General features: G+C 37.6%; 1 protein-coding gene across 7 annotated transcripts in view; it reads left to right on the forward strand.

Moving 5' to 3' along the window:
• The window catches only part of NOL4 (nucleolar protein 4), a 461,414-nt gene that overhangs the window by 320,247 nt on the left and 123,738 nt on the right, over nucleotides 1-17,429 (forward strand). For 4 of the 7 annotated variants that reach the window (XM_027960833.3, XM_042239579.2, XM_042239580.2 and 1 more), the window contains 2 exons: nucleotides 2,820-2,999; nucleotides 3,750-3,941. In XM_027960833.3, coding sequence (XP_027816634.2) covers nucleotides 2,820-2,999; nucleotides 3,750-3,941 — 372 coding nt within the window. The remainder of the gene's footprint in view (nucleotides 1-2,819; nucleotides 3,000-3,749; nucleotides 3,942-17,429) is intronic. The other 3 variants (XM_042239581.2, XM_042239576.2, XM_042239577.2) reach the window with 1 other exon arrangement.

Below are 17,429 nucleotides of genomic sequence, written 5' to 3' on the forward strand. Positions count from 1 at the left end.
TCATATCTTTTATGTCTCCTGAATTGGCCAGCAGTTTCTTTACCACTAGCACCACCCAGGAGACACACTTAGTAATATGTATTTAAGATTCTTCTGTGTCTTTTCGTGGCTGGATAGCTCATTTCTTTTAGTATTAAATATTATTTCATTATCTGGATCAACCACAGTTTATTCATTCACTCATTGAAGCACATCTTGGTTATTTCCAGGTTTTGGCAATTATAAATAAAGCTGTTTGAGACATTATTGTGCAGGTTTTGTGTAGACACAAATTTTAATTCCTTGGGTAAATACCAAGGAGCACAATTGCTAAATCACATGGTGAATATGTTTAGTTTCAGAAGAAAAAGCAAAACTATCTTCCAAGGTGGTGGTATCATTTTGCATCCTACCAGCAACGCATGAGGCTTGTGGTTCCACATCCTCTCCAGCATTTAGTGTTGTCAGTGTTCCAGATTTTGACCATTTTTATACATGTGTAGTGATATCCCTTTGTTGCTTCGGTTTGCATTTCCCCAATGCATATGATGTGAAGCATCTTTTCATGTGCCTATTTGCCATCTGTATATCTTCTTGGGTGAGGTGTCACTGGCCCATATTTTAATCAAGTTGTTTTCTTATTGTTTAGCTTTTAGTGTTCTTTGTTTGTTTTGGATAACTGTCCTTTAGCAGATGTGCCATTGGCAAATATTTTCTTTCCATCTATGGCTTGTCTTCACTCCCCCATATTTTAAGACCAACGGCTTTGCAGAGAAAGAAAAACTATCTTAAGCTCCAGCTCTGTAGAGAACCTTTCTTAGATGCTGTGAGGAAAAAGTAGGATATGTTTTGATTCCTGTCTCAGTCTAGCTTGAAGGAAAAAAAAAAGAATATCAACATGAAAAGAAATGTACAGCACAATGGTGGTATTTAAATCAGTGTCAAAAGCCATTGAATATTAAGAGTTTACAGTGAAAGGAAAGACTCAAATAGACTGAGGTTGAAGTGGGAATCTGTGGAAACTGAACTTAATCCAGTTAGTCTTGAAAGCTTTTAGATCTTCAACAGTGAGACAGGCAAGAAATGACATACCATCTGCGAAAGAGAATTCAGAGTTACAAAAATTTTAGTTTATTTTGTCAAAGGATTAAAGACAACAACATTGATTATGTTCTCGGTTTAGATCCTGAATATTCTCAGGTCTAACATGGATTTTTTTACCTTGACTGCCTAGGGCGGTCCATGAACATCCTTCATGGTGCTAAGTGGTACTATCTGTAGTAGACTGCCGGCTTGTGCGTCTCACATCATATCTAGAGAGAATAAATTAGCCCAGCATATTAATATTCAGATAAGTGTGTTATAACACTTTAAAAATACTACCATTTAAAAGGCATATATGGTGTATTTTTCAAACCTATGGAATATGTGCCTTATATTTGATTAGGTTATTCTACCTTGTTAATGATCTGAACTATAAAAATAGGCTTTATTTTAAATTGTAACTCTACTTTTAATGTCAGTGATCTTTTTTAGTTTTGTTCTCTCTGATTTTATGGTAATAATATAGTAGTGCAGTCCTTAAAGCATTCAATACATATGTTGTCATTGCATGGAGGCAGTTTTGAAGGCTAATGATTTAAAATTTCCCATTGTAAAGGTCTTTCAAAAGTATTTGACGTTGCTGTTAGATTTCAGAACAGTTTCTGTTCTTTACAGAAATTATACATACCAGCTGGGGTGACCTGGGTATCTAAGTTATCATATATGAAACTTGGGGTTGTTAATCTGACCCAGTAATGACTGGTTTCTGTACTACTCCAAGCTCCACTGCAAATGATTGAAACTCAGATTTAAGCAAAAATATAAAGGGGTGGTTGAAAGGATGTAATATCACACAGCTGGAAAGATCCTTGAGTTCTTTTCATTTCCAGCACTGTTGAATCTAGATGCTCAAATGATTTCCCAGGACTGTTTCTACTCTTCTTAGCTCTGCTAGATTCAACTTGATTTTAGTCACAGGCACACTTTCTTCATCTGGGGCTAAAGGTTTGAAGCAGTGATACCTAGGGTAGAAGAGGTTGGTGCCCACAGGATTGGAACAGATGCTCGGCTAACAAGGAAGTAAAGGATATCGCAGCAGGACCCATAGTTGGTCTTGGACACAATTATCTATGTTTGTGAAACTTGTCTTGGTTGGCCTTCATTAGTACATTATGAAGCACTAAGCTTGACAAATGATTAGAAGGAAACCTAATTACTTTTTTCTAAACCAAAATCAGATGCCATCTTTAGACTCATAGACAAATTATAAAGTGACCTGAAAACATGTTGTCCTAGCAATCCTAGCATCAATATTTTGTATAGTCCTTGTTGGGCAAATCCGTGAAATATACCTACCCCTCAGTTCCCTAATCTGTTTCAAGAATACTAATGCAGTTAGGTGGACGAAGCTCTGATGTCATCTCTATTCCAAGAATATGTGAGTCAACGATTCCTTTGCAAAACTGATTGCAGGTTGTTTTTTGTTCTGCAAAATGTATATTGAATGGAAACAGTAATCACTCTCAAAAAGCTAAATTCAATAAATCTTTCTGCAGTGACGGAAATGTTCTATGTGGCTATTGAGCACTCACCATGTGAATGGTGTGACAGAAGAAATGAAGTTTTAATTTGATTTCATTTAAGTTAATTTTGATTTAAGTGAAAATAGCCACAGCTCTAGAATTATCAGCTTATTTAAACTGAAGTTTTGAGAAACGGTTGACATTAAAAGCAAAACAGAATTTATTAGCTCATGCAAGGAATTTCAAAGCAGCAATTTCTTCTTTTCTTTTCAGTCCCCTGCGCATAGCTATTCAAGCTACGACTCAGGCAAAAATGAGAGTGTGGATCGGGGTGCTGAGGATCTGTCTCTAAACAGGGGAGATGAGGATGAAGATGACCACGATGACCACGAAGATTCTGAGAAAGCTAACGAGACAGATGGCGTGGAGGCTGAGCGGCTAAAAGCTTTTAATGTGAGTCTTGCCACCCTCCCCGTGTGGCTGGATTTTTACCCCTTCACTTTCATGTTGTTGCTTGTTGGTAAATGTGGATATTTTAGAGACATGTTTGTTTAATTTACAGAAGGATTTAAAAAGTACATGAAACACTCTTTGCCAACCAGACACCAGAATTGCTGTGTTTTGTTTAGAATTTTAAAGCCAAATGTGAGCTGAAAACTGCAGTTGTGTTGTGTGAGTATGCATGTTTACCTAGTGGATGAAGGGGGCCTCAGCTTATGCCCCAGAAGAGCCGGCCCGTCATCCGTTATTTTTTGTTTTTGTTATTTTTTTTTTTTTTTGCTTTCCAAGCTTACCTAATTATGCATGACAAAAGAATCTGTTGTTTGTTTTCTGAGATTAGTATACTGTGCAGTGTAGCAATGTAACAGTCATTTTTATTATGAATAGAGAATTTACGGGGTGCTTAATTGTCACAGTCTACTGTTATTTCTTGATTTTTTCCTACGCAGTAGTCTGTATTTTTCTGTCTCTGTCTGTCTGTCTGTCTGCCTCTCTCTCTCTCTTTCTCTCTCTAGTTTTTAATCCAACCATTTAGAAAGTCTTTAAAGGGTGTCTGCTTAAAGTTTCTGGCTTTCCATTGCAAAGTTCTCCAGGGCATAAACCAGAAAAGAGTATTTTCCTATCGGTAATCAAGACAGGAAGCTAGGAACAGCAGAGAGCAGCCCTCCAAACCCTTCTCCTCTGTCTCCCTCTTGCCAACAGATGTTTGTCAGGCTGTTTGTAGATGAGAACTTGGACCGAATGGTCCCAATCTCTAAGCAGCCCAAAGAAAAGATCCAGGCTATCATTGACTCATGCAGGCGACAATTCCCTGAATATCAAGAGCGTGCCCGAAAACGCATACGTACTTACCTCAAGTCCTGCAGGCGGATGAAAAGAAGTGGTTTTGAGATGGTGAGTTTTGAATTGAAACACAGCCCTAGATTCCATCCAAATCCCACATGTAAACCATGACACGATTTTTTTTTTCATCTTAGTGTCTTTTTAATTTTTTCCATAACGTCAGGTCCAAGGGGTTTTTGTTTGCTTGTTTGTTTTTGCTCCTTTGCATCTTCCTGAAGTATTTATCCCCTCTGTTGATTCAATAAGGAATACCGTGTGAGACTAGCACTCACAGGCCCGCGTGGTACCACGTCCTAGAAAAGGAGGGTCACATGAGTGAACACCAGCAAGAATCAGCGTCCCATTCTTGTGTGTTTTCTTTCTGTTACTGCTGAAGCAGATCTAAGGTTAATCAAGTCTTGAACTGAAGCACCAATGGTTGCTTTAGATGGCATAAGAGAATGCCTTTCTCTGGAACGAAAGGAAATGAATGGATCCATCTAAGTAGTATCATTTTCATACCAACAGTTTACAAATAGCAGGCCTTGAAAACAAAGATCAGGGAATGAAACTCCTTATGTGAAAAATGAAGCTTTTGTGTACTCGGTATATTTGTGTGTCTGTCTTGTGGATGGTTAACATGAACTTTTAGATTCAGCTTGGCTTTATAGATGGATGATATTATGCCAGTGTTAGGTATTTATGGCTGGAAATTAAATATCAGTGGTTTTTCAACTTTATTCTACCTCAGCTTGATTGAGTAGTTGTACCTAGAAGTAGTTTTTACAATATATTTTTAAAATTTCTCAATATTTTTATGTACTTGAGTGGACAAGTACTAGAACTTTTCTGAAACTATTTTATTTGTACCTTTGAGAAGCCTCTGTGAAAGCCAAACTCTTTGTGTTTGTGATCAATGCCTCTAATTTACTAGGTATCATAGAGCAGGAGTTGGTACAGATTTAGGAGAGGTTTCAGAGTATCCTATATGAGAAAGAGCTTTTCAGATAAAAACAAATGACAAGTAATAAAATCCCTTATTATCCATTTTTCTACATTGACTTATGAGAATATCTTTGAAATTTTAAAAGGAAAATGACCGTTTCTTATAGAGAGGTAGTCAGTCAAGCTGGTCTCTAACACAAGGCTTGGTCCCCAGAGAGTATGGTGTGGAGTTCTAGGTTCACCAGAACTATGGTGCTGTGTAACCTAGGCACATTACTTCAGTTTGTCATGCAGAATTCTTAATTTCGATAAAGTGTATTTGAGACAGTCACAGGTTTTTTATTAGCTGTATTTATTTACCAAATATGAACACCTGTGTGTTTTCAGCTTTGTGCTATGCATAGAGGACAAAAAAGTTGATATAAAACCATGTCGGTTTGCAAACTAATCATGAAGTAAAACATTATAAAGAAATGCTTTGTATTTCATTTTTAATAATTTTCAATTGTTCATCTCTTTGTTCCTTTATCCGTATATGTATAATGTGTATAACTCTCACAAAGTAATGAGGAATATGAGATGCCTGACTTGTTAAATAAATTTAGCATGTTTCCTAATCATGATTCTTTGAGGTTACAGTTGTAGGAAGTGAAGTGCTTAAGTAAAAATACAAAGTGAGTGAAGTGAAGTCGCGCAGTTGTGTCCGACTCTTTCTTTGCGACCTCACGGACTGTAGCCTACCAGGCTCCTCTGTCCATGGGATTTTCCAGGCAAGAATACTGGAATGGGGTGCCATTTCCTTTCCAAGGGGATCTTCCCCACCCAGGGATTGAAACTGGGTCTCCCGCATTGTAGGCAGACGCTTTACTGTCTGAGCCACCAGGGAAGTCTAAGGCCTACATTAAACAAATGAAAAACACAGATAAAAATTGATGTTGTAGTTGAGCCTGTTTTAAAAAAATGTGTTATTCAACCATGTACTACTGGAATTAAGTATTAAATTTGCCATCTATTTAACACCAGAATTTTGATGTGCTTGCTTTACTTATGACTTCATTGTCATGGAGTGTGTCATCATTTTGAACACTCATCCTTGCCTGGAACAAATAGGGAAGGCATGACTAGGACAGGTAGTAATTACAACTAAATACTGTACATTAATATTCTTGCCACCATAATTTTTAAATTAATATAGGATATCAATAATTTTAAAAATTATAACATTTGAAAATGCTTTCATTTATTATTTTTGCTATATGAAGATGTTCAGAAAATGTGTATTATTTTGAATATATGATTATTTTTACATGAAAATTATTTTGTAGTACTTTAATAAGTTCATTGAAGCAACCTGAAGACAACTTTAATATATTTGAAGAGAATAATTGGAAAGTTGTAGGACTATTTGATAGGGGATTCTGGACTTTAAAATGAATGTATTAAAGTGATATTCAGCAAGCTTAGCTCATCCAGTTACTTATGGTCTCTAAGGCAACAGACTCTATAAGTAAAGCAAAATACAAAATATTGAATTCATAGTTCCTTCCTGACTTTGATTTAGAAATTCAGAGATATTCCCATAGAAGTGGTTTCTCACAACTTAGTATTAGGGGTTTTCCAGGTGGCACTAATGGTAAAGAACCAACCTGCCATTGCAGGAGACATAAGAGACTCAGGTTCAATCCCTGGGTCAGGAAGATCCCCTGGAGGAGGAAATGGCAATTCACTCCAGTATTCTTGCCTGGAGAATCCCATGGACACAGAGGAGCTGGGCGGGCTACAGTCCATGGGTTCACAAAGAGTTGGACACAACTGAAGCGACTTAGCCCTTATATTAGTATTATACTTCAGAATCTGACTTTCACTCTAATTTTCTGCTGTTGTTAGTACAAAAAATATTCATTTTTAATTAATCTACACTGCACTATCCCTTAAGATGAGGCTTCCCTGGTGGCTCAGATGGTAAAGAATCCACCTGCAATGCAGGAGACCCAAGTTCAGTCCCTGGGTTGGCAAGATCCCCTGGAGAAGGGAACAGCTACCCACTCCAGTGATCTTGCCTGGAGGACTCCATGGACAGAGGAACCTGATGGGCTTTAGTCCATGGAGTCACAAAGAGTCAGATGTGACTGAGCAACTTTTATTTTCACTTCTTTTATCCCTTAAGAATTCAGAGCACAAGTACTTTTCATTGACTTCTCTGAATGCATACAGATATTATAGTATGTATTTATGCATTCTTATTTCATTGAAATCATTAAGACCCCAAAGGTCTTAATAGCTTAAGTAGTAAAAATCTGTATGTCATTGCACTAAACAGTCTCTATAATGCATAAAGTTAAAAAACCTTATTATTATAATTTTCTACACATTTTCACTAATTCATTGTTTCCAATGATCTCAAATCATAAGTTCTTCAGTGTTGAATATAAAAGAATATGTTTTATGAAAAGTAAATCCAAGAAGCTTGATACAGAGTACTTTGTTAGTTTTCAATAGATTTTAAGAACCATTGAGTTAGATAGCCATTATATTAATCCTTAGACAAATATATCAAATCATTATTGATTCTGTTATGCAGCTTTGACACTCGTTACTTCAGTTAGTTTTCTAAAGACTATTTGTTGATTGTTCCAGAAAAGAAATGTATTGCTTCAGTGTGTCCTGATCTTAAATTCAAGAGAACCTATGATAGATTAAACAATAAAAGCAAAGCTTTATGAACAAGGCAGGGTTGGCCCATAACCCGAGTATCATTTGTGTTATGGATATGATTTCACTTCTTATTTTCTGAGTTTGCATTGTTTAGAGAATCTTTCACCAGGCTGCATATGTTTAGATGCATTTTTGTAAAACTTAAATGGAAATATTTGGAGGATATAGTCAAAGACTTTCAATCCATTCTGCCTCTTGTACCTCAAATTTTGTACCTCATTTTCAGACCATCTTCTAAGTTCTTTATTCAGATCAAGTAGCCTAGATATTTGAATTCCATAAACTCAATCTCTTGAAAAATTACCTATTAACTTGCCTTTTAATATTATTTATTGACCATATTTGTTTGAAGAATTAATCTCATGCTATTTTTTGAAGAATTTTGCCAGGAACATTGTCCATTAGGCTAGTGAATGTCCACTATAAATGATCTCATTTGGAACCCTCTTTTAGCATGTAATGGAAAAAAAAATGTGTTTCTCCTACGGAAATAGAGTGCTTTTATGTTTTCTCATCATTAACTTACTAGGTTCACTTTTTTGCCTGTCAGGAAGTTTACAGCCAAAATCTTTCTGAGTTATCTCTTTCCCATTTATCTGTTTGTTTAATTTGTTTTAGTGTATATATTTCCTTGGTAGCTCTGGTATCTGTTTTTGGTGAGGAGAGATATAATTTTAAAACAAATATGTAAATAATCTAATTATGGAAACACCATCATTTCAGACCATCTTCTAAGTTTTCTATTCACAGTATTTTTTATTTACATCCTCTAATACCCTCCTCAGTAATTTTGCTAACTGACCTTCTGGTTTTAGTTTTTTCATTAAAAGATAAGTATTACATGTTTAGGAAATGGTACATTTTTTTTTTTTAGCGAATTTGACTATTATATATCCTTTGCCTCTATTTCTCTGATACAAGCTAACATAGAGAGATCATAATTCTTCTTCAATTCACAGCTTTTATAGCCGTGAAATAGACTGTGTATAGGTATTACAAAAGCTACAGTGCCACTTGCTATTCATTCTTTAGCAAACAGAGCCACTATAAAAATGAATTAAAGTGCTTCTTTAAACTAAACATTTGACCAGAAACATCGTGAGCCCTCCATACAAGACATTGATTAAAAACTTTGTATCTGTGCAGCCATTATTATTCACAATATTCTTCATGCATTGTGATCACAACTGTGCCGGTTTCTCTCCTTGTGACCAATTAACTTAATTGAAGCTAATTAGCAAACACATTTTGTTAGAATTTCCCACCTGCTAGTTGTGCCATTTTTTTGCCCTCTCTTTTATAGATGTCATCTACTATCCCCCAGGATACTTCTATAACATCTTCTAAATTCTTTCTTCATAATATTTCTTTCTAAATTTCATCCTATAATACTTTTCTAAATAATTGACAGCTAATGTTCTACCCTCTTAGTTCTTTAATTTTCTCAGTTTCATTGAATATTATTCAGTCATTATTCGTACAGGTAGACCTTAGTCTTTGCTTTCTCTCAAAGAGCCTGCCCAAGCTATGGTAAAAGTTTTCACAATCATGTAGAATGTTTTAAGTATCCTCTGCTGTCTTTACAGAGACAGCGCTCTGGTCTTCCTTGCTCTGGATCACCCTGCTGTTTCTGCTGCCTGTAACTTGACCTCCTTCGGCACATTGCTTCTGTGACCATCCCAGTGGTCGTAGTTTCAGTTTTCCCCTTTCACTGTTTCTCCTTTTCTTATCTTCTGCCTTAAAACACTCCCCAGATTCCAAATAGATACAGATATTGAGTGTAATGGCTTCTATAATCGTTCTTTGTAGACTCAATGAGTCTATCTTTCTTTGCCATGTTTCCTGAATGATTATTTTATACTCACAAATGATACCTCTTACCACCACCTCCACTGCTACTGCTACTGCTACTGCTAAGTCGCTTCAGTCGTGTCTGACTCTGTGCGACCCCATAGACGGCAGCCCACCAGACTCTCCTGTCCCTGGGATTCTCCAGGCAAGAACACTGGAGTGGGTTGCCATTTCCTTCTCCAATGCATGAAAGTGAAAAGTGAAAGTGAAGTCGCTCAGTCATGTCCGACTCTTAGTGACCCCATGGACTGCAGCCCACCAGGCTTCTCCATCCATAGGATTTTCCAGGGAAGAGTACTGGTGTGGGGTGCCATTGCCTTCTCCGACCGCCTCCACTAATAGTCCCTTATTTCAGTGAGTTGTCGTTCTCACCACCATATTGAATTACTTCTCATGAAGAGCTCATGACCACCTTTATACCAAATCCAAAAATTGCATCCTCTACTACAAATCACCCTGTTTTCTTAAGACTTTTTTTTTTCCCATTTCTACTCATGTACTTTTTTCTTGATTTGGGGCACTGCTGAAGTTTCTGTGTTTGGCCATGCACTTACTGTACCTTACTGTCTCCACAGCTGCAGAGGTCTGCCCCTTATAGACTTCTCTCCTGTCTAAGTGAGGGCTTCTCAGGTGGTGCTGCTGCTGCTGCTAAGTTGCTTCAGTCGTGTCCGACTCTGTGTGACCCCAAAGACGGGCAGCCCACCAGGCTCCCCCATCCTTGGGAGTCTCCAGGCAAGAACACTGGAGTGGGGTGCCATTTCCTTCTCCAATGCATGAAAGTGAAAAGTGAAAGTGAAGTCGCTCAGTCATGTCCGACTCTTAGCAACCCCATGGACTGCAGCCTACCAGGCTCCTCCGCCCATGGGATATTCCAGGCAAGAGTATTGGAGTGGGGTGCCATTGCCTTCTCCCAGGTGGCGCTAGTGGTAAGAATCCACCTGCCAAGCAGGAGATGCGAGTTTGATCCCTGGGTCAGGAACCCCTGAAGAAGGAAATGGCAACCACTCCAGTATTCTTGCCTAGAGAATCCCATGGCAGGCTATAGGCCATGGGGTTGTGAAAGAGGTGGACACAACTTGATGACTAAACAAAAGCAACTCCTAAAGTAGATCCCAGCCATATACAAAGCCTTGGTATTTCATTCCACATCTCAGTCAGATGCTAGAGAAATGTACTGTTATATCCTCACTGATTTCTCTATATTCTCTATCACCCATTCTCTCCACTGATCTGCCTCATCTACCAAATCACCAGCAAGTTCCTCTTGAGTTACCTATTTCCAGCAGTTGTCCCACTGTTGTCATTCACACCAAAGTTCATAAACTTGGAATGATGTCTGACTCTCTTTATATTTATGACTTGCATCCTCCCACTAATTTCTGTTTATTCTTCCTTTTCTGTCTTTCCCAAATCAGGCTCATAATTTTTAATTTTATCAGCTATCATTTTATTTCTAGCTTCTCACACACCTTGCATAATTCTTCTAACTCAACTTCCTACTTCCATATTACACTCCTTCCCTCCCCTCTATTTGCAAACAGAGACAAAACTAGGACTTGCACCTGAAAATTATGAAATTTGGCTTTTTCAAAAGTAAAGTAATAAATTATGAACAAAAATGTATATAGAAGGATGAATATATATCTACAATTAGAAAAAATGCACAGTAAATTTTTTAATACAGAGAAATCTAGAAGACTCAAATCTTTTACTTCAGACATATCTTTAGACAATTTTCAGATACACTTATATATATATACTGATACTTTTATTTTCATTCATTTTCCCATTCCTACCTATAATCTTACAACATCCAGAAACTTCAGTATTATTAGTTCCATCCAGTTGAAGAACCCTGGGGCCTGTACTTCATTGGCTTTACGATAAATCTGCCTTCGTACCTAGAGTAGTCTTCCTTAATTTTGGCTTTGATACTGTCTAATTTTTATCATTTCAGAAAAAAATTCTAAATTTCTTATTACAGTGTTAGCATATGGCCTTTTAAAATTGAGAGACCTAGGTGTTATGCCCAGAGTCCGAGTCCCCAAAACTGAGAGAATAAGACGTCCACAGCAATGCAAAAGCATGAAGGGGTTTTATTTTTAGCTCGAGCTAGGGCTCCCGCCACATCCAACGCAGTGGAGTGGAGCAAGGAGCCTCAAGCCCAGATTTACAGCAGTATTTATAGGTTTTAGAACAGAGAGTTGGCAAGAGCTGATTGGCTGCAGGAGTTTCCTAGTATTTACTGATTGGCTAATCTTTATTGGCTGCAGGGGGATGTCTTTTACGTCCTGATAAACTCAAACCAGGTTACGGGAGTATGCTGATTAGACAAGTCCTGGCATCCGTGGGGATGACCTCACTGGGCAATGACTCAGCTTTTCCCGTGAGTCCTACCTCAGTCCCTGAAGCCTATCATGGCATTTGTTAGGTCCCAACACTAGGTTGAATTCCTGTACAATTTTATGTGATGTTTCTGAGTCTCCATTTTTTTAAAGGAGAGGGCTGTAAATGATCAGCATTTTATTAATAATAATTAATGATAATCTGACCCCTTTCTACCCTTTCTTCTGATACGCTCTGTTATTTCCTTTGATGTCTAGATCAGGGATCCCCAACCTCCAGGATCTAATCCCTGAAGATCTGAGCTAGAGCTGATGTAATAATAATAGAAATAGCATGCAAAATAAATGTAGCACACTTAAATCATCTCAGAACATACGCCTTCCACCTCCCCTGTCCACAGTAAAATCGTCTTCCATGAAACTGGTCCCTGGTGCTAGAAAGTTTGGATACCACTGGTATAGGTCATCACTGCTGCTACTGCTAAGTCGCTTCAGTCATGTCCAACTCTGTGCGACCCCATAGATGGTAGCCACCAGGCTCCCCCATCCCTGGGATTCTCCAGGCAAAAACACTGGAATGGGTTGCCATTTCCTTCTCCAATGCATGAAAGTGAAAAGTGAAAGTGAAGTCGCTCAGTCATGTCCGACTCTTAGTGACCCCATGGACTGCAGCCCACCAGGTTCCTCCATCCATGGGATTTTCCAGGCAAGAGTACTGGAATAGGGTGCCACTGCCTTCTCCTAAATTATTCCTGCTGCTGCTGCTAAGTCGCTTCAGTCGTGTCCAACTCTGCGTGACCCCATAGACGGCAGCCCATCAGGCTCCACTGTCCCTGGGATTCTCCAGGCAAGAACACTGGAGTGGGTTGCCAAATAGGTCATCACAGGGAACTGCAACTCTTTCAGTGTGTGCTTTCTTGGTCCACTGATTTGTCCTGATTCAGAGTTCATGGGTACTATTCTCTTTGTTTACTGAATGTATTTTATTTACTAAAGTTGAAGAGTAACTAAAGTGTAAAGAATACAGCCTTCATAGCTTTCAGATTTGGACTTCCCTGGTGGCTCAGACAGTAAGCGTCTATCTACAATGTGAGAGACCTGGGTTCGATCTCTGGGTTGGGAAGATTCCCTGGACTCATCAATAGATCCTTAAGTATTATGTTGACCTGAGGCTCATGGAATACCTTTCATACACCTCACTCATCTTCCATCTACAAATACATACAAATCCTGAGTAAAAAACAAAAAATATTACAATTTTTAAATACCTCTATAAGCTCAGAAGAAAGAAAAGGAATTCTCAGGACTTGAAATTAATAGAAAACTCTCAGCCAGAGTTGTAAGCCCTTAATTTGATATGGCAAAAGACTAGGGAGATAGAAAAAGTGACTTTAAGCCCAGACAGATTAGGGCTGGGGTTTGAATGCCAACTCAAGTTCAGGAGATGTGGAGTTTGGTTTGTTACTAGGCAGGAACATGAACTGAAAACTGCATATAAAGCTGGGACCCTTGCCTGCCCTCTCATTAAGGGAGAATTACAAATGTCAGATAGCTTCAAAAACTGAGAAGAAAGTGAAGTCACTCAGTCGTGTCTGACTCTTTGCAACCCCATGGACTGTAGCCCACCAGGCTCCTCCATCCATGGAATTTTCCAGGCAAGAGATCAAACCTGGGTCTCCCACATTGTGGGTAGACGCTTTACCATCAAGGCCACAAGGGAATCCCATTTCAAAAACTGAAATGATGGGCATTATAAATATTGAAATTAGAGCCTTATTATATGGGTTAAACAGCAGATAAGATGATTTAGCCAAAGAAAAAAATCAATAAACTGGAACACAGAACTGTGGAAATTTCTCACAGAAAGGAAAAAAGAGAAGGAAAATTTGAAAAAGAAGTTTACTTGGGGACTAGAATGATATAGATCTAGTAGACATTCCAAAGGAGAAATTAGAATGAGTACTATTAAAACAAATAGGGAGGAAGCATTTTTCAAAATTTACTAGGCTATGAATACTAAGAAGAGAGAAACAGACCAGTTCTGGGCAGCACAAATAAAAACAAAGTCACACCTATGTGCATCAAGGCAAAACTGCAGGAGACCCAAGACATTCTTAAATGTCACCAGCAAGAAACAAGAAACTATCTAAAACAGTATAACACGCTGAACGTAATACTTGTCCTCAAAATAGATGTCAGATGATAATCTTCAAAATACTAAGAAAAAAAAAATCTTAAATTTTTTAGAGAGCTACATTTAATCTACAAATCAACACCCAACTAAACTCTACTTCCAAAATGAAGAAGAAAGACACTTCAGACAACTACTGAAATTACAGTACCACTCACAAGCTGTCTCTGGATGACCTAAAATATACTCTAAGAAAAAGGAGACAACCCAGAATGAGACATTGGAAAATTAGCAGTAAGCAAATCTGAAGAAAAGCTCCTGATTTTAGTCACTGGATCTTGGTTCTTAGCTGTGTTTTATCAGCTGTTACTTGTGGACTTTGTATCTCTTCTGCTTCAGAAACAAATAGCACTTATACCTGAAAACCAACACCATTTGAAATAACAAAAGTGAACACTCCTGCACAGTTTGTTACCTGCTCTCTGAGGAACATGATAAATGCCGTCTAATCTGAAATTGCATTTCACTGCTCCCTTTTCTAGGAAACCCTTGCTGTCTCAATCTGTGAACTCCCAAGGGAACTAAATCCAGTGTTTTTACCTATGGAATCCTCACTTTTGGCTAAGAGCAGCTTTAAATCTCTCTTTCTTTCATGTGCAAATTGTACTTTGTGGTACTTTTGTAGTTTTATTTTATCCTGTCTCATATTACTGTTATTTATATATGGGCCTTAGCTCCCTAATAGGAAGTTACGTTCCTTGACTATGCTTCTTAACTTGTTCATCTCTGTATCATCCACTGTGTCTTCTATAGCATAATAAGTTGCTTGTGAAAGCTGCTCAGTCTGTTGAATTCAGTTGAGTTAAAATTGTTGAATGAAGGATGAGTGGATGAATGGACATTCACAATGTGCTACTTTGTGGTAGAAATCAGTTGGGAGATAAGCTAATGTTTGTTGTATACTCTGCCTTTCACAGTATTCTGCAACTGGCATTTCAATTGGTGCATGGGGATGACCCAGAAAGATGTTATGGGGAGGGAGGTGGGAGGGGGGCTCATGTTTGGGAATGCATGTAAGAATTAAAGATTTTAAAATTTAAAAAATAAAAAACTAAAAAAAAAATAAAATAAATAAAAAATAAAATAAAATAAAATAAAAATAAAAAATAAAAATAAAAATAAAAAAAATAAAAACTACTGATAACAAAATATTTAGCAGGATTAGTTTCCTAAAGAAGGCAGTCATACAACATTTGATTTTAACTCTCTTTTTAGCTCTTGAAACACTGTTTAAAAAATAATTTTATCTATTTGGCAATTAGTGTGAATAGGTAGTGATATTAATTGTATGAATGGAATTTGTATATAGTTTTAGGTTTCACAAATTAGAAAAGATGTCAGGATCCACAGTAACTATAAGTACATATAATCACTTATCTTCAAGATTAAAAGATATTTCCTAGTGGAAATTTTAATAAATAGTTAGAAATGAAAAGGTAAGATAAGGTAAAGTCGCTCAGTCATGTCCGACTCTTTGCGACCCCACAGACTGTAGCCTACCAAGCTCTTCCATCCATGGGATGGATTTTCCAGGCAAGAGTACTCGAGTGGGTTGCCATTTCCTTCTCCAGAGGATCTTCGCAACCCAGGGATCGAACCCAGGTCTCCCGAATTGTAGGCAGGTGCTTTACCATCTGAGCCACCAGGGAAGTCTTAGAAATGAAAACATGTCATTTTAGTTGAAAGTTTAGTTTATCTCATCTTGATCAGTTGTATTATCAGATGACATTTAGCTAAATGGGCTTTAGTTTCAACTATAAAACTTAACAATTCCCCAGGTATTTTTGAAATATCATCGTTAAAGGCCAATAGTGTTCTAAAATTAAGGCCAAAGCAAAGACTATCAATTCATAATCAAATACTTATAATGAAATCAAAGCCTAGATGAAGGTTAATGAGCATTTTTGTTTAAAATACATTTTAAAACTCATTTTAAATTGGTCAAGAGATTTTTCCCAAACTGGGAAGTCCAAGGATTCTCACATAGCTGGATCCATGGGCTCAAACGTCAGGGATCTGCTACTCTCCTAATACTTTACCTCTCAGAGTTTTGCTACCTGTTGGAAAATGTTGCCATCAGCAGCTCTAAGCTTCTTAAAACTCCCAATCCAGGAGTAGTCTTCCATCTTTCAGCTTCAGGTACCCATTTCCATGAAAGGACTTGGATTAGCCGTATTTGGATCACATGTCCATTTCTTGGAACAGTCACTGGGAACAAAGGCACAGTCTCCCATGATTGTCCAGGACTAAGTCATGTGGCCAGAGTCGGGTCAGTAAGGGACTTTGCTTATCACGTCCACTGAAACCCTACAGCGTGAGTATCAAGGCAGTGTACCTGCTGCTTTAGTCCACAGGCACCATCCTTATCTAAAAGCTTGGATCATCAGTGGTCCAGAATTCAGAACTTTCTTGATTTGGGAAACATGATAAAGTGTATCTTCTATTTATTGCTTAACACTCACATTGAGATCTTGAGAAGCATCCCATACGCAAATATATCAGTCTTTCTGCCGCAAAACTTAGGAATATTCATAGAAATAAGAAAAAAGAAACATTGTAAATATCCTCATAATCAGTTTCTTCTGCCAGCTGAGTTTGCCCTGAGTTTATGAAATATTTCAGCTTATACAACTTTAGGATTTTAGAATTGTTCATAAAAGATTGTGAGTCTGTAATGAACATACTTTATTGCATGTATGTTATACCCTATATGCTAAGCATTGTACTAATTTAAGTGAACTCCATGATAATAGAGATAGTATTGATTTTGTTTATCTCCATATAGTTGGACTTGGCACAGTACCTGAAATATAGAAAGTGCTCATGAAGTATATTTGTTCAATAAGCTAGTAAAGATATCAGGGACTTTATGTGCCTTACTTCATGGAATTCTAACTGCGTCTCCCTATTCATAGCTTACTGACTGACCCTCAATTTTGCCATTCATAAAGACAAAAATAAAATAATGATACTTGGCAGAATGAATGAGGCTCATAGAGATGAAATAGCAAAAGTGATCAGGCATATTGCAAGGGGGTGATGACATAGTAATAATCCAGGACTGTCTGACATAGTTGCTAAACTTTACTTTAGTCTACTGATGTCCATAGGTGAAGCTACCTGTTCAGAAGGGATACCTTGGGAGCTGCAACTTTTTACACTGTACCAGTTATGTGTTGAGGCATGAGTATACCATTTTGGGATGATAGGATATGCCTGTCATTCAAGCTGCAGAATTGTCAAATTATGTGTTTTAAAAAGTAACAAGATTGGGAGATATCATCTTAATTTAGGATGTAACTTACCTACACTCTGACTACTGAATCACTTGCTTTAATTATTTTGAAAAACTCATTCACTTAAAATCTCGGGTGGATGTCACAGTTGCTCTCAGTCCGGCTTGTCTAATACTTGATTAAGCTCTATTTAACACTGGAATGGAGAGCATTGCCACAGTCTCCCATGAACATAAGCTTACATTCTTGATTTCTTTTAATTTTTTTATAACTTCGA

This window comes from Ovis aries, chromosome 23, assembly GCF_016772045.2.
Source record: "Ovis aries strain OAR_USU_Benz2616 breed Rambouillet chromosome 23, ARS-UI_Ramb_v3.0, whole genome shotgun sequence".
Lineage (NCBI taxonomy): Eukaryota > Metazoa > Chordata > Mammalia > Artiodactyla > Bovidae > Ovis > Ovis aries.